Below are 27504 nucleotides of genomic sequence, written 5' to 3'. Positions count from 1 at the left end.
CGCGCCTTACCTGATCTGGTCCTTAGAAATCCCAGCAAATCTCGGAGGTCGGATCCGGCGGCTCCCTCACCCTTGACGACAATAGTGACCATAGCACAGCAGCAGCGCAGACTGTTGTCTAGCATCTTACGTCCTTGTTTGTCAGTCAGACCACTCCTGTTCAAGCTTCTAATGTACATAATACCGACCTGAATCCATCCTCTTCGCCCAGCAACTCACCTTCATCCGCCCCAAACAGATCGATCGATAGCATTGACCAGGCGTGTCCTACATCTGACGTGGACATCAACTAATAAAGTAATCATCCACTCGACTCGCAACAAAGCCCACGCACACACTTTGCAATAAATCAGCAGCCCACGATGTCCGAAACTCGAAATATTGTAGTGGTAGGAGCCTCATTTGGTGGCCTTGGAGTCGCCCACTACATCTGCAAGCATATTTTACCGAAGCTTCGCCAATCCCAGGATGCGAAATATGTGCTACATCTCATCGATCCATCAACACATTTCTGGTATCAGCGTCTAAGCCAAATCTTCCTTATGTGACAAGCACTAACATTTCTTCCTAGGTGGCACATTGCAGCGCCTCGACAGATTGTCTCAGTCAAAGAGTTGACGATTGAGAAGAGCTTCGTGCCTATCAAGGACTGCTTCAAACAATATCCAACCCTTCAGGACTCGATCGTCTTCACACAAGCATCTGCAACTGCTCTCAACACACAGGACCGCAAATTGACCATCACCAAAGCCGATGGCAGCTCGGAGACTCTGGACTACTATGCACTCGTGATAGCAACTGGGGTGAAGACACCGACACCACTTACAGGCTTCCATGGCAACTACACTGTTTCCGAGCAAGCCCTGAAGGACATGAACGCCAAGCTCGCCTCCGCGAAGGAAATTGTGATTTCTGGAGGCGGCCCGGTCGGCGTAGAAACAGCTGGTGAGATTGCCACGCAGTATGGCAGCAAGGCCAAGATCACCCTCATTGCCGGCGGTGACAAACTCCTTCCCGTCTTGAACAAGTCCCGCGCTGAAAAGGCGCAGAGGCTGCTGGAGAAGATTGGAGTCAAGGTCGTCTACGGCGTGAAGGCTACTGGAAAGAATGACACTGCTGATGGCAAGACTGAGGTCCTTCTGGACAATGGCAAATCCATGACAGCGGATGTCTACATTCCCGCTTACGGAGTGACGCCGAATACTGACTGGCTGCCCGAGGAACTGAGAGGCCCCAAGGGCTATGTGGCCACGAATGCTGCCACGCTGAGAGTCGACAAAGCTGGAGCGCGAGTCTATGCGGCGGGTGATGTGGCTGGAGTTGATAAAGGAGGCGTGATGGCAATGAATGCTACCATTCCGATCCTTGGCTCTAACATGGCCCATGATCTGCTCGAAGATGCCAAGGCCGGAACTTCGCCAGAGAAGAAATATGCCTTCAAAGAGGCGGAGACTCAGGTTGTGCCGGTGAGTACGATAGCATGTTCAAATGAGAACGACGACTAACAATACACAGGTGGGACCAAAGACTGGCGTTGCAGCCTTCAATGGTTGGGGCATGCCAGCTTTCGCTGTCCGCCTCATTAAAGGAAAGGACTACATGTTAGGTTTCATGAATGGCTTCACTGAAGGAAAGAGGTTCTAGGTCTGCGCAACCAGTTGAACCTGCGAGATGAGGCGGGCTTTGCATTCTACGACATTATTGATACCCCCGATCATTCATAGCTATACCCAAGAATTCTAATCGACCCATTGCACACTACTCCATATAATACTACTCCATATAATCATAAAGTATCTCACCATATCACTAATCATAAATCGTATCATAATCATAACACAACTTCCCTCCTCTCACATCCATCACATCCCTAATCGTCACCGGACCAGCCACATATCCCATCGTCATCTGAAACTCCAGCGTGATATTCCCACCCTGAGTATTATTCCAATCATCCCTATACACCGGCCCCGAAATATCTAACAACCTGTTCTCCAAATCTCGTTTCTGCCACGACCACCAAACACGATCCAGATTCGCATGATGGAGATAGAATAAAGGGTCTGCAGGACTCACATACGGATCCCTCATAACACCTCCTACACCCGAATGTCCTCCTCCATGAATCCCCGAATGGATCTGAGGAGGTCCAAGCTCCGCATCATAAGTGAAGTCGCCGAACGTGCACTTCTCAAGTGTGATTTTCGTTCGATTCATGCCTATATATCGTCTCGCCCAGTAAGGACTCAGGTCTCGGTTGAGGCAGCGCGGGTTTCCGGAGAGATCGCTGGTGGGTCCGAGAGTTACGATCGTGTCTTTGAAGGGCCCGTCTTGGATGCAGCCTCCTCCTGTGCGGCCTGGAATTTCGAATGTTTCTTTGGATTTGTTGGAGGATGGGACGAAGACTCCGTTGCCGCCGAAGCCGTCGATTGGGTCGAAGACGGGACTTTGGAGGAAGTCGTCGTCGCTTGCTACGTCTAATGTCCAGTCCCAGAATGGAACAGCGCCTAGATTGTGTCAGCGAATATTTAGACGTGATAGATATGGTTAGCGCTACCAGCATAGTTGCATTCTTCTCTCAGAGCTTTCTCGTATACGCTCAGGTAGTATCGATGCCAGGGTAGGAGATGTCCGACTTTATGTGATGTATTTGTTTGAAGAATATGGGCAGTCGTAAAGTCATCGTAGCGGGTTACAGCTGCTGGTGCAAGCCAGTCCGGTGTAACCTCTTTGGGCTTCCCTTGTAGGCATTTGATGGCACCGATATAATCTTGTTTCTGTGTCGAGGTGAGGTTTCGCCATTCTTTGCGAATGAGTGTTTCTGAACATGATCCTTGGTCGTGACGGATTGGCGTTGCAGACGTAAAAGAAAGAAGTCCAATGACAATCAGTGACACGGGAAGCTTGGGCATCTTGTTTCTAAATCTCGAGAAAAAGTAAATTGATGTGCATTGTTTGAGCTAGACTGTGCTGTCTTTATATCTGCAAACAACTGGTTGCATTGCGATGTAGCTCTTGCCAAGAATTCGAGAGAATCATTGGAATGTCGCGCTGATCTTCCGGTCTGCATCGCATCCTACGTTGCAGATGGTCGCTGCAAGTCCTATAAACCCCTTGGCAAAATCGTCCTTTGTAGCATAGAGTGGACGCAGAAGCACAGCTCCAGTGTTGTACGGTCTGCAGCCTGTCGCGCGGCGTAAGCGGATCTACGTCGGAGGTATTTCTTTCGCGCGTCGTGCATCATTCAGCTGATCCTTTAATTAATTCAAATGGTCTTTCGTGCAGAGAATACTTCCGATGAGCTTGGGGATTTTGTATGCAATGCTTGGTGGAGTGCTCGCTGACCATGCCAAGGCTATCGCAACCAAACGGGAGTCTTGTAGTTCAGTGCTTTATGACGATGGACGGGGCTGATGTCGGCTGAGCTATTTCTGCAAGACCTTGCAACCAAAGCTGGAGTTTGTCGATTTCCTGCCTTGCGTGCGTCCCTTTGGAGCTGAACAAGAAAGCTCTCGTGCCCCGATCCGATGCATAGTACTTTGCATAGCCGTCGCGATAGGCTGCTTGGCCGCAGTAATGCATCGGACTTTGAGGCATTTGCTTGAAGGGTTTGACTGCGGTCCCTCAGATTAAAGCGGGAAGGTCTCTATGTCCTGCAAAGCGACGTCCATCCACTTGTGCATCCTCAATCGATGTCCACGTACATTTCCTTGGCAACTTCGTCCAGTGGGATGAGACAGAACTCGTGATCCAATTCCAGCCTGCCTTCCACCAAGCTTTCTGCTAGTGCAATGTTCTCTTCAGGAAAACCTTCGTTACGCAGATTTTGATAATAGCTAGCAATAATGCTTTTGCCGAGGTTCTCATCAGCGATGGTCAGAGGCGATGCAGGGTTGGGGCGAAGGACCCAAATCAAAGTCAAAGGCGGCTGGCCATTCTCCAGACCAGGCTGACAATGGGCTGTCAAGATCCTGCAGTGTCCTTTTCGGCGTACCATAAGTGCTTGACTGCCACTCTTTGCGTGAATCGACACCCGTTCGGCGGCCGCAGCTTTTGTCTCCGCGTTTGAGCCGTGAACTGCGGGTTTTGTTTCGCACAAGGTGAATGGTACTTGTGGTGGAGCATCCGGATGATGTATGGCCGCCTCTGCCATCGCAACAGCCAGGGTAATGGTATGGAGAACTTCGCTGAGGTCTTTCCGACGAGACTGGGGACGCACATAGATATACTGAAGATATGGAATGGCATGTCGCCCTTGAAGGAAGACGGAGAATTGTGCCGCAGCAGCTGCTTGTCCAGACGGATCCCTTACTCCAATTACCCAATACGGAAAATCGTGGCGTCGCCGTTGTGAGTGTCTCTCGTTGAGGCGATTGATGATCAGATCGGGGTGCTCGCGTTCAGCTCCATGAAAGTTGGCCAGGTATAAGGGGGTGTAATGACTTTCGAATATCGGGCCAGTGACAGACTCGATGAGTCCGATTGCGGGCAGTGCGTTCTGCTTGAGTCGCTGGGTCGATAGGCGGGAAACGCAAGCGATGTCGATTCCTCTGAGATAGCCGATGAGTGCTCCATCGAACTTCGCTGTCAGCAGCTCACTTATGCTGTCCATAGCTCATTCGGTACCATGGTCGTTTTGACTTCGTTCGCGAAAACGTCGGGTGTGCTACCGTGGCAGTTTCGCGTTTGATCGCGGCGACCACTTCGCGACTGCGACTGCCGTGAGCAACATGTATGATGATGTTTGCTCGAGACCACGCGCCACATCATTATTGGCTTTGTGACCGCACAGGGCCGCGTGACAGTTGCTATAGAGATGTCGTCTGGTTGGTGGTCAGGACTTCCGAAGCAAGAACAGGCAAGCGTCGGCAGGCGCATTGGCCCCGCCGTCCCCTGGAAGGCACCCTGCATAAAATCCTCCTGGGCAAGGAGTAAACAACAACGCGGCCGCGACTACTGCAGCTGCTTCGTGAACGTGCATCACCTTCTGCCTTCGCCGCGTCAACAACACTCCTGGTGTCACTAAACCCGCAGTGTCCACATCCGAATCACTTTTTCGGCCTGGCAATCAATCAATTGACCCGCATCACTCGAACGGTGTGAGACAACGGCGCCATGTCCAACAAGTCGGGCTTGTACCTGAACTTCCTCCAGTCGCCCAGCACGGGTGTACTAGCGAGCGATGCATCGATCAACTACATCACCACGACTACGACGATCAGCGAGCCTACCGCCGTCCTCAAGCATCTAGGAGCTCAAGGCAAGCAAATCGAACAGAAGGAACAGAAAGTCATCTATACGATTGAAGGCGACAATGGCTGCTGTCTGGAGACCATCACAACCCTCCAGTTCCGCATGGGTGGTGGCGCGTACCTGCCAGGCATGGACTCGAACATGTTAGACGAGCGTGAAGTGACCTTCCCAATGACGCATGTGGTTACCTACAAGGGCGACAAGATCCAACAGATCCGTCTCTACTGGGACCAAGGCACGCTCTTGAAGCAAGTGGAGGCTATCGGCAAGACTGGACGCAACTGGCCAATCCGCGACGGTAAGGCTCAGATTGATTCCATCAATGCCAGCGTCAAGTCCGGCATTCAGGGTGGAGGAAGCGCTGGGAAGGAGCCATTAGGCGTGCGCAATCCCAATGAGGTTGTCATCAGAGATCACCACAAACGAGACAGCGTCTCTGTCACTCGCGATCCTCACGCCAGTCTGACCTTGTTCGCTGAGCGCGACGTCAACGAAGATGGACGCACCTACAACGGACCCAAGTATGAGCCAGTCAAGTCGGCCAAGCCAATCCCACGCGACCTTGGCGAGCTCTTCACGAGCGAAGACACCGCTCCAGACCCATCGCGCAGTCAATCACCGCACAAGATGGATGGCACTGTCTTGAAGGCAGGAGCAGGCCGAAACCACCAGAACAACCGACTCTTCGATGACCAGGACGACCAAGAGCCTCCACGTTCGCCTGAGCGTAAGAAGACGTACAGTCAGAAGTATGAGCACTTCGCATTCGGCAACGGCGAAGACGCTCCAAAAGAAAACCGTCCCTTGGGCAAGAACAAGTCAAGCCAGCACGATGCTACATTCAGCTTTGAGGATTTCCACACCCCGCCGAAGCACATCGAGAAGAACCGCCCGGATTATGAACGTCACTGGGGCGCTGGTGTTGATGAGGTAATTCTTTCCAATCTTGAAAGCAATTGAGATCTGTGACTAACCTTTTGCAGGACGATCCAGAGTCTCCTCCCAAGCGTCCTGTAGTCCACCATCCAAGGAAGGACGCAAAGCCTCACTGGGAGACTGCACACGATTCGTCCCCAGCTCCTTCCAAGGAGAAGTCTCTCCAGCGCCAGAAGGGACTTGGCCTGTACGGCGACCCTCTGCACAAGGACGAGCGCGTCAGACAGCCACCGAAGCCCAATGTCAACAATGCTCGCCGCGGAGATGATTTTGGACCTCACTACGAGATTTCGGACAAGTCTCCGGCCGGTGCAAAACCGGCTCAGAGCAAACGCGAGACTCGATCCGATATGGCAAGCAACTGGAGCTTCGAAAGCCCAGTTCAGGAAGAGAAGAAGATCTACAAGACAGCAGGTGATGGTATGGGTTCGCGCGCTGGACGCCGAGCTTGGGGAATTGGTGATGATTCGGATCCAGAAGTCGATGCTGATGTGAGACCCAGTGCTAGAAGTCGTCGCGCCCAACAAGAAACGGGAGCGGGAGCCGAGCTGGACTTCTGAAGAATCACTGAGCAAGGTACTGGATGAGCCGCCGCCCAGAGCAGCTTCTCCAACAAAGCGCGCCTGCCCGAATGCTTATTCCAAAGATGATGCGCGCAGTTCTCAGATCTAGGATGAGGAGAACCGACGACCTTCTGCTGGCGATGCTGAAACTGGTGCCAACGTCATCAGCATGACCGCAAGGTCATACCCGCTGCCAGAGCACGAGTTGGTCAATGACTCCTTACGATGTTGCACAAGCGTTTAGGATGGAGCGATTCCGCTAGGAAAGATTGATACCCTCAGGCGTGCTTGGCGGAATCGCAACTTGCGATGTGAGAGTTGGCGGTTTGTCAAACAAGGTTTAGCAATACATGCCAATACAATGCTGTTTAATCTTTAAGGCGGCCCGTTTTGGGTCTGGCCCCTCTCAGTACCTTTGCACGTCGCAGCAACCGTGGTGAACGTATCCACCGAGCCTATCTTGCGCGCCTGGGAACGCATCGCACGAACATCGCCAACTACATACATACATACGTGCTGCTCGACCTCGATTTGGAGCGATTGTTATCTCGCATCGACTTACTTGGAATCGTTAGACCTTCGGCTGGGATATGGATAAGCACTCTGATAACAAGGACACTATTTTGACTCTGTTAGGAATGGGTTTGTAGCAACGCATGGAACACCCTTCTGCCGATAGGTCGATAGATGGTAGGACTAACAAGTGCCTTTTGTCAGAATAGTGCGGCGTGTCTACTATAAGCCTGTACTGAGCCCTACGCGGCTCGTGTACTGTCTGGTTGCCCGTCGCTAAGCCTACGCGGTTATATACGTAGCTCATCACCTAGCCTAGATGCGTAGGAGATACCTTAAGATGGGAGGCGAGCCGCCAATTATCAACAGCACTTCCTTCTTCTGAACAACGCAGTCAACGTCACTCAAGCCTTGCTTTCATCCCAACGGCGCCACAAGCAGACATTATCACATTCTACTATAGACACAACCCCCACAACATCTTGCGCAACACGTGATTCCCTGGCGAATGTCACATTATACACAATGGCGACCATTTCCGAGAGGCGCAATGCTAGCGGACCGTCCATCACGACCCACCGAAAACGAAGTGTGGCAGAAGAGCCAGTAACGTCCGTTTTGAAAGGCGGTGACATCCCTATCAACGACTCCGGCCAAGAATGGACACCAGATGAAGAAGTCCTCGCGGCGCTTGGTTACAAGCCCGAATTCAAGCGCGAGTTTAGCTTATGGACGACCTTCTGCGTCTCTTTCGCCGTGCTGGGCCTACTACCGTCTTTCGCGTCAACACTTTACTATGGCATGGGCTACGCAGGCACAGCTGGTATGACTTGGGGTTGGCTGGTGGCAATGGTCGGGATTCAGAGTGTTGCCGCTTCGATGGCTGAGCTTTGTTCGAGCATGCCGACGTCCGGTAGGAACGAAATAACTTGAGGATACCCCAATGTCTGAGACATTTGCTGACCTTCGAGTTAGGAGGACTTTACTACGCTGCCGCCGTGCTAGCACCGCCAGGTTGGGGACCTCTCGCTGCTTGGATCACAGGCTGGAGCAATTGGGTTGGACAGGTTACTGGAGCACCTAGTGTTGACTATGGAACTGCGGCTATGATCCTCGCTGCAGCGAGTATTCAGAACCCCAACTACTCGCCGACCAACTATCAGACTTTCCTGTTGACGGTATTCTTGATGCTCATACACTCATGCATGGCAAGCGCATCAACCAAGTGGATCGCGAGGATCAATAGTGCTGGCTCGACTTTCAACATCATTGCCCTTCTGGTAGTCATTATCCTCATTCCAGCCGCAACCAATCGTGAAGACCAGGGCCTTCCCAAGTTCACGCCGAGCAGCGAGGTTTGGGGAGATATATACGCGGGGACCGACTATCCAGCCGGTGTCGCTGTTCTTATGAGTTTCACTGGAGTCATCTGGACAATGTCTGGGTACGACTCGCCTTTCCATCTGGCAGAGGAATGTTCAAATGCCAACATTGCTTCTCCGCGCGCCATCTTTTTGACTTCCGCTGTCGGTGGTACAGCAGGGTGGTTTCTGCAACTCGTGGTTGCATACACGGTTGTTAGCATTCCCGACGTGCTGGACTCCGACCTTGGACAGCCATTTGCAGCATACCTCATCCAGGTCTTGCCACAGAAAGCCGTGTTGGCTGTGCTCAGTCTCACCATCATTGCCGGATTTGCGATGGGACAAGGCTGCATGATTGCAGCTTCAAGAGTCACTTTCGCATATGCTCGAGACGACTGCTTCCCCTTCAGTAACATTTGGAAGAAGGTGAACAAGACAACCCGGACCCCAGTCAATGCGGTGTGGATAAATTGTGCTATCGGCTGCGCCTTGCTTTGTCTCATCTTTGGAGGCTCAATCGCAATTGGAGCGATCTTCTCGATTGGAGCTTGTGCCGCTTTCGTGGCATTCACAACACCGATCTTCATCCGTGTCTTCTTCGTGGGTAATCGTTTCAGGCGTGGTCCGTGGAATCTTGGTCGATTTTCGATTCCTATTGGAACGATTGCGTCAGGTTTCGTGGCGCTCATGGTTCCAATCCTATGCTTGCCATCCACTACTGGTAGCGACTTGACGCTGGACGGCATGAATTGGACTGCCGTCGTCTATGGAGGTACTATGGTAAGTTCCTACACAAGGATGATCTATAGTGCCCAGCGTCAACTAACATTTGACAGTTTCTTGTGATGATTTGGTGGGTTGTGTCGGCTAGGAAGTGGTTCAAAGGACCTAAGGTGAACTTAGAGCACCTAATGCATGCTGGTGATGACCAGATTGCTGGGAGTGCCGAAGTCATCGAAGGCAAGACTCCGAGTGAAAGGAGCGGTAGTGGTCATTCGCTTTCGCAAATCCCCGGTGAGATGCCTCCGGGAAAGCAAGTTGAGAATTGGAAAGCTACTGGCCTGTACGTCAGGAATGAGTGACCACACCATGGTCAACTGGATTTCGAAGCTCTTGCTCGACATACATGCGCCACGCCTTTATGCATGCAGACCACCCATTTATCCTACGCCGTTCATCTCCTCAATGCCCCTTCCCACCTCTCTCATCCTGGAAACCTATCGTCGTGGGCGCCTCAGGAAACTCCTTCTTCGCCTTCTCATGTGCACCGCCGCTCTTCTGTTGTGTCGCTACGCCGCCGGAATCATTTGCTCGGTTTCTGCAGCACAAAGTTATTATGGCCCAAATCTTTCCCCCAAGCCTCGGTACCAATACTCACTCTCTACCCTGCTTCGACTGATCGGTCTGCACATTCGGATCATAGCCCTTGTCTAAGACATGCTTCTTGCTCTTGTGATGATCACCCACATCGTGCTTCTTATCGGGGTTCGAAGCTGGTCTCAACGCGACCATCGATTGACTGAAAGGTCTAGTCTGAACTGATCTTGAAGCAATGCGATGGGCGGCGCGTATTGTTCGGTAGAAGGTGAGGAATTCGGAAGGGGATGATTGTGCCATTGTTGCTGTGCTGTTGTTGTTGCGGGAGATGAAGTCACGCTCGCTGACAGGTAGGAGAAGTAGTACTACCACTGATGATGACCTACTGCCCCGGCACGTCTAGGGCACGGGTCTGTTATAGTCCCAACTTTCGATTACCTTATTAGCATGTGAATGATTTCGATGAAAGCATCATCGTCGTGACCTCCACCATCGTCACTTTGCAGCCAGCACGCATTGAGTTTAGCCTTCTTTCCCCGCCATTCTTCACGTGCTGTCCTCCTGCTACTAAATTTCCTGATTCAATTTACGCTCTAGACACGACACAATACTTCGCAAATCGCGAGCACTATGGCGGTGACAGCTCATGATTCGAAGTTTCCTTGCTCACTGTACGACCTTCCACCGTAGACCGAGCTGGAACCGCAGCTGAACCATCGAATAGGACGGTCTACATTCCTTTCCCGAGCAATCGCCTGGCCAAAGCAGCTTTGCGCACGCTCTGTGTCGACCCAGAGCTGTCCTCTTTGGTCGAAAGGTCTTTCAGTCTGGTGACAGCTGTTCCAGATAGCCAAAGCACTGTGCAACATGATCCGTTCAAGGCCTCACTTCTAGTCAATGCTGCGCCAACGGAGCCTATTCACGCTACTACGACGATAGAATCTACGAAGGAGTCATCCGATGGACATCTTGATGATCCTGCCGCGAATATACTGAAGACTGAATACAAGGCTACGACGAATCGCATGCTCAGAGTCTCAGTCAATGGCTTCTTTGAGTCATTGGGCACTGTCATCCAGGTCATGGAAGAGCTTGATATCGATGTGGTTCATGAGAAGGGCCTTGACAGCCTCGAAGGCGCACAAGGCGTTGAGCAGGGCATGACTGGTAGCACAGGATGGGCTATCTCGGCCTTGGGCCCTGAAGGTGGAATGTGATGCCATTGTGCACCGGAAGGAGCGCACTTAAACATCGTGCATGGCCCGTAAAAAGTGCTACTGGGATAAGAGGGATCACCGCTGCACATTTGTCGCCCATTACTTGCGTTATAAATGTCTTGCGGTCTGCAAAAAATCGTCACAACGTGGCTTGCAGGAATCGCGTGAGCTGCAGCAATTGGAGCACCAGCATAAGAGACACTGAGGACGATAAAAGAGGTCCAAAGGGAGCGGTAGGCGAGGTGACTAGAGTCAGTGTGCTTCTGCTGTGGAAATAAGTATGCGGTGAGCATAACTAAGCTAAGCTCTCGGTGCGGACGAGCAAAGAGAAGCACAGCTACGTCAGAGCTCCGACGAAGCAGTGCTATGCGAGTTCCGCCGACCAAACACCTACCTATATTGCAGCTCAGACCTCATCAAGAGGGTGCATCGGGAGATATACGACCTTGAGCACACAACAATGTGAACATGTGAACAAAATGACGCCCGGCAGAGAAAGATCCCCCGGCCAGAGTCACGGCCCGAGTGACAAGCCACTAGGCTCTCTCTTGCTCAGGTACGGAGTAGGTTGCAATTCAATCATGTTTTCGTCTCCTTGCATACCTGTCGAGCAAGTTTTATCGTCAAGATGTACGTGCTTTGCATCACTGCTGCGCTTACTTCTGCGTTCGTATCTGCACAGCCGACATTCGACCCTCGTGAAGCGACCATCTCGTCAACTCATCACAATCTATACACTGGTCTGACGACATGCCAAGAAGTGGTATCTTCCTTCCTGTCACGTATCGAGGCATTGAATATTCGAACAAATGCGATTCTCGCTCTGAATTCACAGGCCCTGGCAATCGCTCGAGAATATGACTCTAAGCTACAAGCGAGCAATGGCACCTATGGCCCTCTTTTCTGCATACCAATCCTGCTCAAGGACAACTTCGACACCTCTGATATGGTAACAACGGGCGGTAGTATAAGCTTGGCTCATTCTCAGCCTAATGTCGACGCACCCTCTGTCGCTGCTCTCAAGAAGGCTGGAGCAATCATCCTGGGCAAAGCGAACTTGCATGAATTGGCACTTGAAGGAATCAGTGTCTCTTCTCTTGGAGGCCAAACGATCAACCCTTACGATTTCAGCCGACGACAATGTGCCCACTGTTACGCCAGAAGCTGGGAATGTGCCGAATGCGTATCGTGTTGGAGTGCTTTGAGTCTGTGAAGAAGGCTGCAGTGATGCTGTATGAGCCTCAGGTTGTTCTTGGTTCTTGCTACAGCTGTCTCCTCTCCCACATGCTGATCCGTGATGTGATCAGTCACTTTTCGGGTGTAAGTTATCAGTAATGTGAAGCGCGGAAGACCAGGAGTCCTAGTCAAGGCGCAGTGTTTCAGATGCGACTTTCCAGGCCTCTGGACCAGTCGTTTGGTTCGGCAGTTTGTCTCCGCGAACCGCAACGCGCCAGAACGCGGCCCGGTAGCCCATGGCGTCGCTTTAAGGTTTGGGGCCTCAGCTCGACCCTCGGACGTTGACATTCAATCGCCTGCCTGCTTCGAGTCACTCTTCGCCTTGCACCTCTCACTCTCCCTTTCCGGTATCACTCGTCTTCTGGACGATAGCCAACTCGCTGTATCGGCCTTCCGCGAGTCCTTCCATCACTTTCAGCAAGCCAATGTCTGCCTAGCCGCCGTTGCCTGGCCAATGTAGTCTGTATTCCTCCGACCGTCACCAGCACCAATCCATACGCAACACGACGAAGCTCGATACGACCGCACGCGGCGATATTCCTGAATGAAAACACGCCACATCACTACCGCTGAACCACTGCGAACTTCGCCAGCACTCGCCATTTTCACTCCGCTTGGCTGCAACGAAATCGACTCCTCGACATAGATGTTTCCGCCTTAGAAACGCGCTGTACGACGCCTTAGCAACCCGGCATTGGCCGGGGCGGCGGGGAGGGGCTGGGCATATAAAGGGCTGGTGTCTGCCGTCTTGCACGAAAGAGCGACTTGCTTCTCGAACTTTTCCCTGTGCCTCGCAAAACCTGGCTGCGAGGCGCCTGTTGCCTGACAACGCCTTTGAGCTGTCCTTTCGCTTCCACGCAGGCTTCGAACCCGGCACGCAAGATGGCGATTGAGACAACGGATAGCATGGTGGACGAGTATGTCTTGACGCAGTGCACGCAGCCGTCAGTCGACCCGAGGCGAATGGGTAGAAACAACTCCGGTCTTTCTGCCAGTGACGTCGCCGATGTTATCTGCATCCTCCATCCTGCCTCCCCTGCAGCCTTCCGTCTTGTCTCGGATACAGCTGCTCGTGCCCCTCAGCACATCTTGCAGAACTCGAGTCTTCGTCGACCAGACCGAAACGGTGCCGCCCTCGACGATGAAGAAACATTCATCCTCAACGAAAATGCTGGGGAGCAGGCAATGGATCTGGCTCTGAGATTCTCGACGCGCACGCATCAGCCTCACCTTGGATTCGTCATTGGTCGTAACAGCGAAGCATGCGACATTGTCGTCCGAGCAGATTCTCACAAGCGGGTCAGCAATTTCCACTTCTGCATCTTCTTCAACGAAACCGGCATTCTCATGCTTAGGGACATGAGCACAAACGGAACAATGGTAGATGATGTTCTGCTCAAATGCAGGACAACGCACCATCCTCACTCCCGAATACTCAGTCCTGGTTCCGTGGTCCAGATACTTTCTCCGTCGAAGGATGAAGTGCTGAAATTTATCGTGCGCTTTCCATCCCGCGATGGATATTACCAGGAGTACGACAAGATGTTTCAAGATTACATGAGTCGACAATTTGCCGCTCTTGAGCGGCGGCAACGAGATGGCCGCAACGACGATCCACATCTTCCCACATCTGCTCAACGCCGGCACACTGCGGTGAAAGCGCCCGTTCCACACAATCAATTTGGAATGCACTGGAACGGCGGCGAGGTGTACAATGTGGTTGGCCACATTGGAAAAGGCGCATTTGCCAGTGTCTATCAACTGGCCACAAAGATCGATGGGCAGCTATACGCTGCGAAAGAGCTGGAGAAGAGGAGGTTTATGAAGAACGGCGTCTTGGACCGGAAGCTTGAAAATGAAATGCGGATAATGCAGTCGATCGACCATCCCAGTATTGTCGCATACCACGACTACCAGGACGTCTCCAACCATCTGTACATTATCATGGAGTTCGTGCCGTGTGGAGATCTTCAGCAATACCTGACCGAGTATGGACCTCTTCCCGAATCGATCGCAAAGCAGATGGCTTCTCAGGTCTTCGATGCGCTAGATTATCTTCACAAGAAGAATATCACCCACCGTGATATCAAACCTGACAATATTCTGCTCTCTTCAATCGACCCAAAGAACTTCCTAATCAAGCTGTCCGATTTTGGTCTATCCAAAGCAGTACAGAATAACGATACATTCTTGAAGACTTTCTGCGGCACACTGCTCTACTGTGCACCCGAAGTCTTCCCTCACTACGACACACATTCTGCAAATAAAGGTATCAAGCGCTCTCGCAAGCCACAAGGCACCAAGACGTTCCGAAGCTACAGCCATGCTGTGGACATCTGGTCTTTTGGTGCTGTACTATGGTATTCTCTGTGTCACAGACCTCCTTTCGAAGGCGTGGCTGATAACACCGGCCGCGGTATGTTCGATAAGATTATGATGACACCTCTGGATGCTGCCGATCTCGCGAGGCAAGGGGTTTCTGAGGCAGCTGTTGCCTTGTTGGTAGCCATGCTTAATACAGACCCAATGGCCCGACCTTCTGCAGAAGAGTGTCTGCGTCTTCCATGGTTTGGCTCGCGTAAGCCTCCGACATATCGACGGCCGCAGCGATCTCTTGGCGCTATTCAGGAGGAAGCTCAGCTTGATACGATTCCTGGTGCCCAAGAACCTGATGTCGCTGGGTTGAGTTTAGATGAGCGGGACGTTGACGAGCTCATGGGCAGCCAACAGAGTGAAGTCAGTCTCAACTCCTCCGACATGAATTTTTTCGAATCCTCGCGGGTCTCAAAGCGATTGAAGACTGGCGATGACAACCATGAAGATAACGAGGAAGTTGACGAGGACAACTACTACGGCTCCAGTCCAGAATTGGTTGGCGATATCCCCATCATGCACCAAGAGCAAGTAGGAGGTCAGACGCAACCCAGAGCACCAAAGCTGTTTGGAGAAATCAGTCAGTCGGACTTGCCAACACTTCGAAGACAAGTGGGCAGGGTTGCTGAGAACTTGACAAGCTCAGCTGCCTCCCGTGGAGAAGCTGTATCAGAGCACAGCCTAGGTCAAGATGCGCAGGACGACCGGAGTCAAAGTCTGCTCGGTGCTGAATCAATGGTCCGCGAAATGGAAATCGATTCGCCTTTTACTGGAATTTCAAGCGCTTCGCAATCTCAACGTGACAGCAACAGCGTCGACTCCGCTGCGCAATCGCAAGAGGCTCAACCAGACGATCTTGAGGAGACTCCGAAATTACAGCAAGATCCGCAAACCCAGGCGCACACTTACACTCGTCGCATCAGCATACCGGATCCACCATCGTTCTACCATGACCCGGCGAATCCGAGCACGCATAATCTTCAGTATGCTTCTGAGGTTAGTAGCCATGACTACACTAAGGCTGCGAAACATGCCGCGATCAAGGACACCTCGCTAGCTACCACGCAGCCGAGGAGCAAGCCGACCAGTGATAATGACGGTGTGTCAGCAAATGACTCCATGACAAATGCAGCATATCGTGTCCAAGCGGAATCAGCAAAAGCTCCAAAGCTTCCACAGACAGCACATCTCATAAAGCATGCGAATATCTCTGGCCCGCGGCCGCGTTTCGGCAGGCTGATTTCGACGCAAGGATCAGCACCGGACTTGGTCCTGGATTTGCACACCACAGTCACGACATATGGCCGAAGTTCTCGGTGCACATACACTCATCCCGATAAGAACGATATTCGTATAGCCAAGGAGTGCCTTACAATCTTCTTCCATGCTTCGGATCTGAGCAAGGCGTCCGGACCGGAAGAAGAGCTCGATTCGATCAAGGGGTTGTATTGCGGTATCGTCACATACGGTAGTAACGGTGTGAAGATCAATGGCTTTCAGCTGGACAAAGGTGAGGTGGGCAAACAGCTATACGGCAAGATTCATACTGGAGACATCATTGAGGTCTGGCCCGGTAATGACAAGCAGGCTCCTCTGCGCTTCTATGTCGAGGTTTACCACGGTACTACCAAGAACCCGCGAAGTCCAGACGCGCCAGGCTTTGAGGTGGCCATGGAGAAGCAACGTTCGGAGAGCAGCGATAATGAAAAGCAGGGCTCTCAAGCTAAAGCAGGACTTTCAAGCTAAAGCTTGATAGAAGGAACGACGAGCGACCTACACGACTTGGGATTCAATATGCTGCTCCTGGAGGTCAGCTTTTTCTACGAATACCCAGGCAGCATGGCGTTATGAAACGGAATGACAACATCAAAACTTTAAGAGGCAACTTTGTGACAACTACAACGCATTGGGCGGGTTGATCTTGCTCTGGCTCACCTGCAGAGCCCGTTTTGTAGTACAATAGCATGAGATATATGTATAATGAAAATCGAACAAGTCAACTCAATGGGACACGATACATGCTGTCTCGTTTCATTCATCACGTCGTGGGTATCTCGTAAAAATGCTAATCTAATTTATGCACGCACCTCTTACTTCATCCCTTTTCAAACTCCCCAACTCCTCTTCGCATTGCACAGCCAAGCAGAAGCAACGGACATGCTCTCACTACGAGCACACAACATCAAAGCATCCAAACCAGAAAACGCGCGTCTCGCGAACTTCCAACCTACCTCCTTCCCCACCTGTTCTCTCTTCTGAATCTGATACGGTCCTTGTACACCATTATTCGCAACCATAATCCCATTTCCTGCATCCAGAGCCTGCATTCTCACCCATTCCTTCATCAGTCCAGGATTCCTAGCCATAGTCCTGTTCGCAGCCATAGCGTAAGCTATGATTCCCGTGACGTGAGGGGTGGCCATCGAAGTCCCACTCAAACTGTTGACCATGTTTGGAGCACCGATCCACGATGAAATCACATTGACGCCCGGAGCATAGACATCTACACAAGACCCGTAGTTCGAGAACGACGCGGGTCTGTTGGTGATGTCTACTGCTCCCACTGTGATTGCGCCGCCTTGTGAACCTCCGGTAGCTGCTGGTGAGGAGGAACACGCATCTGTATCCGAGTTTCCCGCTGCGACGCAAACGTGGATTCCGCGGGAAATTGCGGCGCTGACGGCGGCGTTTATGGCGTCGACTGGTGAGGATGATGCTAGAGACATGCTTATGACTGAGCCGGAATGGGTTTGGTCGTTGGAGCGGGCTTCGTGGTTATTGATTGCGAAATCTATTCCTGCTACGACGTTCGAGGACCATCCAGATCCATCGGAAGATAACGTCTTGACGCCGAAGATGTTGGCGTTACTGGCGACTCCGAGGATGTTGCCTGCTGCTGTGCCGGAAACGTGGGTTCCGTGGCCGTCTTGGTCGGAGAGATCGTTGTCGTAGGACCAGAGCATTTTTGCGCGGTTGGAGAAGACGTTGTGGGCTGTGTAGACGCCTGTGTCGAGGATGTAGATGTCGGAACCGGAGCCGAGGTTGGAGTCTGTGTAAGTGTAGGTGTAGTCCATTGCTGAGGGACTGCCGCTGAATTTGGTATTGGCGGTGGAGATGCGTTGAAGGCCCCAAGGAGCGTTGGGTCGGACGTCCATTGTGGTTGGAATGCTTGCATGGCTGATGGATATGGTCTTTTCGACATGAGAGATGTCTGACATGTTGGCGAGGAGGTCTAGACAGTGGGATTTCATGGATGCGGCGAAGCCTTGGAAGGCGCTGTTGTTGAAGATATGGCGGACATCGGGGTGCGATTCGTGAAGATCGAGGCGTCGGAGCACTTGGGCTACCTGTGGTGTGACTGGGGCGTTCTTGTTGACGATGACAATGTGCTCTTCGCCGCCGGACTCATGTGTAGATGCTGCAGCAGAAATGTATCCTGATGTGGGCCGTGATTGTGTGAGAGGAAGCAAGACCAGGCCGGCCAGTATCGAGCGAAGGGATAATGCCATTTTCTGCATTTCTGCCTGAGCTGTCGCTGTCGCTGTCGCAGGAAAAGCTCTGTTTGGGAAAGAAGGCTATACTGTAATACCGTGCCAGACGGTTGATCGAAGAGAATGTGATGCGTTGGAAGGAAGGTGAAGAAAGCGAACGGCACTGAGAACTGCGAGAAGAGCACAATCGAAGAAGTGGGACGAATGGTGGAAGTGCGAACGAGTGAACGATGTTCTTCACTTGCCTATTGTCTGAACGAGACACTGCCATTGTCGCGTAGCCCAAACGCGTGTGACTCTGGACACGACTGTCGGAGAAAATCGTCTTGGCCCTGAGAAATCATGTTCCATCGACTCGTCACAGGTTGTGCGTCGCCCGAAATGGAGTGTCGGACATGAAGTCGAAGGCCATTGTGAGGCGCTAGACGACGGTGCCAATGAGAGTCGTGAGCAGCCTTACGTCGCGCTTAGCCTGAAACACGATGATCAGATCAGACTAGACGGATATTCTAGGGATCGCTCCGCCCCGCGCCTCACAGGACGCTATCCGAGACAGATCGTGCCGCACGGTAGGAGGGGGAGGGGGCGGGGCGGGGCGGGGCGGGGGCGGTTCTGTGAATAAGGCCCTATATACTTCTGTAGATTATCGGCTTATTTCCTATAGATTATTAGCAATAATCTACAATCTATAGCTTCTTAAATACTATATACTTCTTAATCGTACGACTATTATAGATTATAGGTTATCGTAAAGAGATTATTAGGGATACTAATTGCGGTAGTTGTATACGAATAACCTACTAAACACCTCGAGAGGTGCTTTTAGCCCCTAAATAATAGACTTCTCGTCGTTTCTATAGTAGCTCTTCTTTCTAACTATTATTATATATCTAATATAGACTCTATCTAAGTCGCTATAGTCGTCGTTCTTATCGCCGGAGCGACCCTCGCCGCCTCGATCCCCTTCTTTTAACGAAATACGCGTAGATAGTAGTACTAGCCGTCTAGTAAGACTAAGACTCTTATAGAGCTAAATAAAGGTATAAAGGAGACCTTTCGAGTGCTATATAGTCCGGAGTAGGATTGTTATAATATAATACGTCTTAGACAGCCGGTACTATATAAGTTAATATAGGAGCTAAAGGAAGGCGGCGATTTAGATCTATATAGCGCGATTAAAGTCTTAGTCGAGGAGTAGGTAGTTATATTCTTAGACTTCGTAGCGTATAACCTATCTATAAGGCAGCTAAGAAAGGAATATTAGCACTCGTTTAGTACCTTTAAGTTAATTATTAAGCGAGTTAGCAAAGCGCTCTATAGGATAGCGGATAAATATATATCGTTACTAGAAGCAGACTCGATCTATATAAGAAGGGTTATATTAGTAGGTAGATAGGGTAGTAGTAAATTAGTGTAGTATTCGATAGAGAACTAGGAGGAGAAGGAGGAAGGCAGGCTAGTTAGCCTACGGCTAAGCGCTAAGCTCTACCTAAGGCATTAAGACCCTAGCTTTACTCGAGCCCGGTTATATACTAATTACGTATAACCTCTTTAGTCCTAATACACGCTTCCCTTCTAAAGGCCGCGCCCTCGTAGCCGGTCTTTGTTCTAGTCTTAACCTCTATTGCCGCTAACTTAGTAGGTCTAATAAGCCGCTTAGTCCGCGCTAAATTAAACGTATAACTACCGATTATGTAACTATGTTAAACCTTACCTCTAATATAGTACAATGTCTAACTCTAACTACGCTATCCCTATATATAATAAACTATAAAGTAATATATATCTATAAGAATTGAGAGCCTTCGACTAATTACAATACAAGCGCGTCTTCCCTACTATAATAGGTAGACATACGAGGTATTATAGCCCTACCTCCGCTCTAAGTAATGTCGTACCGAGTTCTTTGCGTCTACTCTTAAAAGACCTAGCAATGTCCGCTCCCGAGGGTTTGTCCGCTTCCGAGGGTTATTATTTACTATCGTAGTTTTACTAGCCTAAATTAGTTAGGTTTAGTAGCCTTTAATTGTTAATCTTATCTTATCTTTTCGGAAAAAACACAGCTCGTCTAGTTTCTATAGGTAAAGGCTATTACAAGTGTAGTAGTTAAGGTTCGCCTCGCTTAAAGGGTTAGATAGATTAAGGAGTAACCTATTGTCCGTAAGATCGACCCTAGCTAGCTTAGCTCTATAGTTTTGCCCTTAGTTAGTCTATTAGTCGCTTAATCTTCTAGGCGGCTTAAAGTTTTAATTAAAGTTTTAATTAAAGGTGCCTTAGGCTCGTAGTATAGGTAAGGTTGTGCCCGTAGGCGTAGTAATAGTAGCAAGTAATATTAATAATAGCGGTACTAGCCGTCTTAGCGCTAACTTTACCTTGCTTCTAATTTCCTTCTTTAACTAATAATAACTTAGTAATACCGTTACTAATATAGCGGTGTCCTTCCTTTCTTAAATAGTAACACACCCCGCAATACTATTACTAATATAGCCGCGCTAGCCGCGCCGTCCTTTGCTAGCTCGTAGCGCGACGCTATCGTCTTTATTACCGTTATTCGCACGCGCGCGCGCGCTCTTATCGATCGCTTAGGCCTTAGGGCCTCGATAGAATAAAAGAGTAAGAGGGGCGCTAAGAGAAGGGTCTTGCAGGGTGCGCTAGTAAAGAGGTGGATTCTATAATAGTATAGTCTTATTGTCCTTTGTTACTAACAATTGCTTGCCTCTAATTAGTTAGCTAATAGCACCCCGGGGGTAGCATTATTCCTAAGCCTTAGTAACATTACGAGCTTTTAGCCTTCTTCTTATTCTTTACGCTAGTCTAATACTCGTTTAATAACTTAGCTATATCCTTAAAGGAATCTTTAGCCTCCTACGAGTCCTATTTAAGTAAATAGCCTTGCTATCTTAATAGGTATTCCTTCTTGCCCTGCCTAGTTCGGTGCTTTAGGATACGTTCTATAGACTATAGCTCTTTACCGTCGGCTAGTATTTCTTTATGTTTAGTAGGGGCTTCTTTATTAGAATCTCCGCGGTAGTAGTATAGCTTAAGGAGGGAGATATAGAAGGTGTTATAGATAGTGTAGTATAGTAGGAGCCATAACTAATAGGCCTAGCTATTACCCTTCGGTTCTCGGATTCAAAATAGGCTAATGTATCTTAGTACAAGCTTAGGCCTTGTTTTGCTATTAGGTAATAGGTGTTTGCGGATACGGAGGTTCTTAGTGCTTAGCATAACTATATCGCCTTGCTTAAAAGTTATTAGCGTGTAGTATTTATTATAGTAGGCCTTCTAATATGCCTAGGCCTTTGCTAGTTTATTAGCTAACTTAGCGTAAATCTCTCGCATCTTTTGAACCCTCTTAATAGCCGCTAGCGTCTTAGGTATTAGTACTTAACGCGCTTCCCTTTCCTTGCGCTCGGCCTCGAGCGAGGTAAATAGGTCTTATAGTAAGGCAGCGTTCTAGCCTATTATAGCTATATATAGTAAAACCTTAGTAGATAAGTGTATACTGTTGTTGTATACGAATTCTATAGGCTATAGGAGGTTGACCTAGTCGTTAGGGTTCTCGTTAATATAACTGCGTAGGTACTGCTATAGGGTAGCATTCTGCCTTTTAGTCTAACTATCTGTTTATAAATAGAATGCTATAGACAGGCGATGCTTAAGTCTTAGCTGTAGGCAAATCTTACTCTAATAGTAAGATGTAGACCCCGTAGTAGTTCGGTTTCCGAACTACCAAACGTATATAGTTTGGTTTCTTAGCGGCGAACTAGCTCCCTAGTTCCGGTTTGGTTTTTTCGAACTATATAGATTCCTAGTTTGAACTAGAGACTGTATTAGTTTTACTATAAGGACACTCTTATTCGACTACCGGCTACGATTGCCGGCTATAATAGTTACTAGGTTGTATTTACTACGCTTTATTACCGTTGCTAGGGCGTAGTTGCCGTTGCTAGGGCGTAGTTGCCGTTGCTAGGGCGTAGTTGCTATTGCTAGGGCGTAGTTGCCGTAGTTGCGAAAGCTTACCTATATAACGTTACGTAGGCGGCAACAATTAGGGCTTCGCGATATTCTTACACTTTTAACTTCTTCCTCTATACCTATACTAACAATAACTACTATACGCTACGCCCCCGCCCCTTTCCCTTACAATAGTAAGAGAGAAGCGCGCCGCGCGCTAAACAGAAGATAGAACTAAAGACCGCGAGTTTGTTTTGCCTAAGCGTCTAACTAAAAAGCGCAAGACTAAAGAGGAGTACTCTACGAAGAAGAATTCCGTACGAGACCGCGAGAGAAAGGACAAGATAGATAAGGATAAAAGAGCTAAGGATAAGAGAAGAAAGGCGCGGAATAAGGCATTCTATCGATAGCTAGCGCCTATAGAAAAAAGTAAAGGTTAGAATAAGAAGACAACCTAAGAGAAGGCTAAGAGGAGGAAAGAATTGCGGCTAGTTTTCGAGCGTAAAGTTCTAGTAGCGTAAGTCAATCTAGCTAGCGGCCGTAGCTAGCAGCTATAGCCGGCATATTTTTCTTTAATACGTTAACTAATAGTATTTAGACCTATAGCCGCTACCTCTATCGATACGACCGATAGTAACGGAGATGTTTAGATAGCCGAGAACAACAATACTAGAGTTTAGGATGCCGCGACAGAGCTTAATACTACGAATAAAGGAACTGAAAAAAGCGAGGAGATACTATACGTCGATCTAGTAACAGGTGCAGTCTTAGGGCCTAACGCTATAGACGATAAGCGCTAGGAGTAGATCGAGTATAGTCAAAGAGACGAGATACTAGTAAAGGGCTAAGGTATAAGTCCTATTAATCTAGAAAATCATAGTTAAAGCTACTACGAAAAGCTAGTAAGGATTGGAATCGAGACTAGTCGTCTTTATATCCTCGATATAGAGTAGAAGTTTCTTTATTAGTATTAGAGCGAAGCCTTTACGTTTATAAAGGCAAAGTAGCTTGCGATTAATGCGATCGGGGCTAGGTATCTAGGGACGGTAGAAGTGTTACTATAGGAGGAAGGGGTATAGGTAATTATTCTATACTCGGCATATATAGCCGGCGTTCGTAGCCGGTAGATACTAACAGTTAAATAGAAAGCGTTTCTCGAAGGCAGAGTGCTACTACTATATAAAATCTTTACTAAGGTAGAGAGGGCTTGTATCCGGAATCTAAGCTACTAGTAGGATAGGTTAGCGTTAGAATTCTCTAAATCTCTATATAAGCCTCCGAAGGATTACCTATTTTAGCGATACGGCTTTATCTCGACTACTCCGTAGGTACCCGAAGAAGCTCGAGCGCTCTTTAAGGTCTTTACTAAGAAGCGGAAGGAGTTCGAGGATTAGGATTAGTTAATAGAGCTATTAGTTAGTCTTAGGTCTCGTAGTTAGACTCGGCCTAAGCATTTGCTTATCGAGTATCTTATACCGAAAGAGGATAGATTAAGACTAAAAACGAGCTTAGATTCGTTAGGTATAGTAGCTCGGTTCCGTTAGTAGGAGAGAGCCGCCGTATAGAAGGCAAAATTTAGGTAGTTAGGATAGCTAGGAAAGAAATTCTAGTAGTTAGGCTAGCTAGGGTAGCTAGGAAAAAAAATCTAGTAGTTAGGTAGCTAGGAAACAAAAAAAAAGGTAGCTAGCTATTTACTGTCTAGCTATTCCTAACGATACGATGCTATAAAAGAAAGGGTGTTTCTCTATAGCTACTAGTATACATCTACTACTCCTAAGTCCTTACCTTACCGTACGAAACCTTAAAACATGCCGACCGACATTGTATATACACTAGGCGCTATACTAGGAAGGGTAATAACGAGACGATAGTCGAAACAGTCTAGTATACGAGCGAGATTGCGACAACGTCGAGAGGAGGTCGTATACTTACCTTCGAGCCTATCGAGTCCTAGACTACGATTAGGGCTAGATTTATCCTCTCCGAATCCTAGTAGTAGGAATTTATTATAGGGTACTACTACCTAGTCCTTACCTTTACGGAGTCTAAGTAGAAGGTTGTTCGGAGATATAAGAACATCGAGTATTAACCCGGAAATCTTCGAAAAGGCTAGCTAGGCGTATCTTTAGAAACCCGAGTATATAGAGCAGTTCAATTAATAGGTCTATAAGATATAGTTCCCTTTATACTTACGTTCGAAGGAGCGTAAACTCCGGAAGTACTCGATACGATAGGGGAGTAAGGAGCGAACGGACACATTCTAGAAGTTCTTTCTAGAGGGGGCATTACACCGTTATACGACTTCTCGACTTAAAGGTTAACTAGTAATTATCTATAACTTCTACGGTTTAATCTTAAAACACCCGAAACTAGGGGATAGGAACTTATCGCCTACGAACTATCTCTATTCTAAACAGTATCGGGAATCTTAAGGAGAGAGGAGAGTTGATATAGATATAGCGTTCTAGAAAGAGGTATGTCTTCTAAAATGCTAGCTATAGCTACCGGCTACAGCTGCCGGCTATAGATTCCGGCTACCTAAATTAACCGTAGAGATCTAGCTAATTATTATAGGCTACGCTTAAGGAAGCTCTAGGATTAAAGGCTACCGATTTCTCCCCCGAAGACTTTAAGCAACTAGCAAACGAAATGCTAGCTATAAACGGTCTTCCGGAAGACTTCTACGAAAGGGAGTCTATATAGAAGATATACCTATATCTTACAAACTACCCTCCCCTATTTCTCGGCGCGATAACCTAGCGTATTATGTTTAAAAAGAACAAAGAGGCTGCGTTAGACGACATTCGGGAGATCCTCCGTAATACTCGCTAAGTAGCTATTGCTATCGATAGCTAGTTAAGCCGGACTATAAGAGCCTCCTTCCTCTCGATTATGCTATACTTTATTAATTCGGATTAGAAACTCTAGGAACTTATAATCGGATTCCCTGAAATTCTAGGTTCCTATACTAGTAAGGATATAGCGAAGCTTGTCTATACGGCAATAGATAGGGTTAGCGTAACAACGAAACTGATCTCGATTACTACGGACAACGCTAGTAATAATCGAACATTGTATAAGGCGTTGTATATACAATTTACTCGTATATGTCTTTAAAATTACTAATTGTATCGATAGGGTCGAGTACGTAGAGGAGATTATAAGGTCTACAATCTAGCTTAATCTTCCGAATATTAAGCTCGCTACGATTCCGGATACGCACGACAATACGCACGATAATAACGATAAAGAGGAGCCTATTAATAGCCCTAGCCCTATTAAATCGGAGCCGACGTCGTTACTAGTTACATCCCTATAGAAGTTTCCCTACCTCGCTTATATAGTTTAAATCGCGATCCGAGCCCTCTTTAAGATGCTTAAAATTGCACTATTAAACGACGACTAATAGAAGATCCTAGATAAGGATAAAGCAAAGTCGAAAGTCGAGAAACTTATTATAGTAATAAGACGGGATAAGGCAGAGAGCCTCGCTCTCGTTTTATATAAGGTATAACTTTTGTCCGTAGCCGGCACCTATAGCCGGTAACCTAGTATAGTTCTAACTCTTTTTCTCTAGCTTCGTCGTCTAGCAATATATACGAACTCGAGCTTATAGAGATATAACCGATTCGAGGCTATTTAAAAGAACCTAATCGAGCGCCCTAAAACCGATGCCTAGAATATCGCATAGAATAAGCGATAGTAAAAGCGGCCTCCTTAGCGCCTACTCCGTTTTACCTAAGACGTTAAGACCCGGTTCGATTCGACTTTCTATATAGTTACGAGGGGATATACTTTACGTACCGCTCTCGAGATCTATTAGAGTTCCGAGGGCATTAAGTAGCTCGGCCTTACCGCCGCCGAATAGCGCTAAGTAGAGTATCTCGTCGATATTAGTAAGCATTACGCGAAGGTTACTACTACGATTAGAAGAACCCGAGGACCGACGATCTACCTTATCTTTACGTACTATAACTAGCTCTTTAACGAGCTCGAGGAAACCGTAGCTAAGCTAGCTAAGAAGAGCGTTCCCTAGAAAGTAGCTATAACGAAAGCTATAGATACCTCCTATACTAAGTTGCATAAATATTATAGTACTACCTTTAACTCGTTCGGGGATATCTATAGCGTTGCGTACTTGCTTAACCCGGTAGAAAAGGATATATACTAGTAGAGGCCGGAATAGAAGGCGGACGAGGTATAGCCGAAGTATTACTAGACTATTCTAGAAAAGATATTCTACGAGCGTCGGAAAGAAACTAGTCTAAATATAGCTCCTATAAAGAAAAAGAAGGTTTAGAAGGCTCCGATATTATACCTGTTTCGTAGGCAGGAAGTAGAGGCAGAAGAGGAAGCAACTACTAAAGTAAATAAAGAAGAGTTCGATCTCTATCGGCGCGCAAGTAAGTATAAACCCGTAGGCTCAGAAAGAGGGCTAATAATCTCTAGATCTTACCGGTCTTCTAGACGAATTCGGAGACGATATTCTCGCTATATAGTAGCGGTTAGAGCCTAAGTTTCTAACGATAGCGTCGGTCGCTCGGGACGTCCTCGCTATCCCGAGCGTAGGTATAGGCTATAAGAGGTCTTTTAGTATCGCTCGTTACTAGGGCCGCTTTAATCGAATATACTCGCCTACTACCTTCGAATCTATTATAGTATTCCGATACTATCTCCTCTACTAGAATCGCTAAGGTAGGTTACTAAAGATTATACTAAAGGAGTTAATCGAGGAATTAGAAAACCTTAAGATCGAAGAAACCTAAGAGCGCGAAGAGAATGCGAAATTTAGTCTAAGCGAAACCCTAATTAGCGATAACGAAGAGGAGGAGGGCGGAGGTAGAAGGCGATACCGGGTCGAGAAGCGGAAACGTATATAGGCTTAGAGCAGCTTTAAGGAGACGAAGCGTTTACGTATAAGGTAATATAGCCGGTATATATAGCCGGTATATATCCGAAATGTGTTTCGAATTCCTAGGACCTAAACAGACTAGTTGCTATAGTAACCGACCCCGCTTACCTACGGACTATTTCTAATTCTCTATTCGCTCTTCCTCTCCTTCTTCCCTTTTCCTATATTCTTAAAGACAAATATGCCTTAAGGATTCGGCTCTTCGGGCCTTCCTAAGCCGGCTACCTCCCCTTCCTTAAGCTACTATCCTTTATTCGAATCTAACGATAACCTAATAAGGCGGTTTAATAGAAGACTATTTATTCTAGAAGGTAAGAAGTATTAATATCTCCTTACGATTATATGCTTATTAATTTTCTAGGTCCTACCGAT

General features: G+C 48.4%; 9 protein-coding genes across 9 annotated transcripts; 5 read left to right on the top strand and 4 right to left on the bottom strand.

Moving 5' to 3' along the window:
• Positions 1-362: 362 nt before the first annotated feature.
• On the top strand, positions 363-1611 carry MYCFIDRAFT_118732 (uncharacterized protein; the record flags this gene model as incomplete). The annotated part of the gene is made up of 3 exons (XM_007922745.1): positions 363-514; positions 572-1466; positions 1516-1611. Coding segments are annotated over 3 exons (1143 nt in total), but the record flags the coding sequence as incomplete, so codon positions are not given.
• Positions 1612-1809: 198 nt separating this feature from the next.
• Positions 1810-2912, bottom strand: MYCFIDRAFT_62451 (uncharacterized protein; the record flags this gene model as incomplete). The annotated part of the gene is made up of 2 exons (XM_007922046.1): positions 1810-2507; positions 2558-2912. The coding sequence occupies 2 exons, from the start codon at positions 2910-2912 to the stop codon at positions 1810-1812; spliced, it is 1053 nt and encodes a 350-aa protein (XP_007920237.1).
• A 773-nt stretch (positions 2913-3685) lies between these two features.
• On the bottom strand, positions 3686-4822 carry MYCFIDRAFT_212924 (uncharacterized protein; the record flags this gene model as incomplete). Its single annotated transcript, XM_007922744.1, has 1 exon — positions 3686-4822. Exon 1 carries the CDS (start codon positions 4610-4612, stop codon positions 3686-3688), a length of 927 nt encoding a protein of 308 aa, XP_007920935.1. The 5' UTR covers positions 4613-4822.
• Positions 4823-4995: 173 nt separating this feature from the next.
• Positions 4996-7129, top strand: MYCFIDRAFT_158765 (uncharacterized protein). The gene is made up of 2 exons (XM_007922743.1): positions 4996-6174; positions 6237-7129. The coding sequence occupies exons 1-2, from the start codon at positions 5116-5118 to the stop codon at positions 6747-6749; spliced, it is 1572 nt and encodes a 523-aa protein (XP_007920934.1). The 5' UTR covers positions 4996-5115; the 3' UTR covers positions 6750-7129.
• Positions 7130-7790: 661 nt separating this feature from the next.
• On the top strand, positions 7791-9711 carry MYCFIDRAFT_26888 (uncharacterized protein; the record flags this gene model as incomplete). The annotated part of the gene is made up of 3 exons (XM_007921598.1): positions 7791-8178; positions 8241-9409; positions 9466-9711. 3 exons carry the CDS (start codon positions 7791-7793, stop codon positions 9709-9711), a joined length of 1803 nt encoding a protein of 600 aa, XP_007919789.1.
• A 948-nt stretch (positions 9712-10659) lies between these two features.
• Positions 10660-11163, top strand: MYCFIDRAFT_128341 (uncharacterized protein; the record flags this gene model as incomplete). The annotated part of the gene is made up of 2 exons (XM_007922742.1): positions 10660-10785; positions 10900-11163. Coding segments are annotated over 2 exons (390 nt in total), but the record flags the coding sequence as incomplete, so codon positions are not given.
• A 1546-nt stretch (positions 11164-12709) lies between these two features.
• Positions 12710-13307, bottom strand: MYCFIDRAFT_169345 (uncharacterized protein; the record flags this gene model as incomplete). The annotated part of the gene is made up of 6 exons (XM_007922741.1): positions 12710-12720; positions 12754-12832; positions 12882-12939; positions 12978-13035; positions 13065-13221; positions 13257-13307. The coding sequence occupies 6 exons, from the start codon at positions 13305-13307 to the stop codon at positions 12710-12712; spliced, it is 414 nt and encodes a 137-aa protein (XP_007920932.1).
• On the top strand, positions 13282-16775 carry MYCFIDRAFT_212922 (uncharacterized protein; the record flags this gene model as incomplete). Its single annotated transcript, XM_007922740.1, has 1 exon — positions 13282-16775. One exon carries the CDS (start codon positions 13282-13284, stop codon positions 16516-16518), a length of 3237 nt encoding a protein of 1078 aa, XP_007920931.1. The 3' UTR covers positions 16519-16775.
• MYCFIDRAFT_212921 (uncharacterized protein) lies at positions 15998-18290 on the bottom strand (the record flags this gene model as incomplete). The annotated part of the gene is made up of 2 exons (XM_007922739.1): positions 15998-16707; positions 17004-18290. 2 exons carry the CDS (start codon positions 18288-18290, stop codon positions 16669-16671), a joined length of 1326 nt encoding a protein of 441 aa, XP_007920930.1. The 3' UTR covers positions 15998-16668.
• Between the last annotated feature and the right edge of the window lie 9214 nt (positions 18291-27504).

Source organism: Pseudocercospora fijiensis (assembly GCF_000340215.1).
Source record: "Pseudocercospora fijiensis CIRAD86 unplaced genomic scaffold MYCFIscaffold_1, whole genome shotgun sequence".
In the NCBI taxonomy this organism is placed as follows: domain Eukaryota; kingdom Fungi; phylum Ascomycota; class Dothideomycetes; order Mycosphaerellales; family Mycosphaerellaceae; genus Pseudocercospora; species Pseudocercospora fijiensis.
Note: the sequence above shows the minus strand (reverse complement) of the source record. Positions and strands in the feature narration are given on the sequence as shown.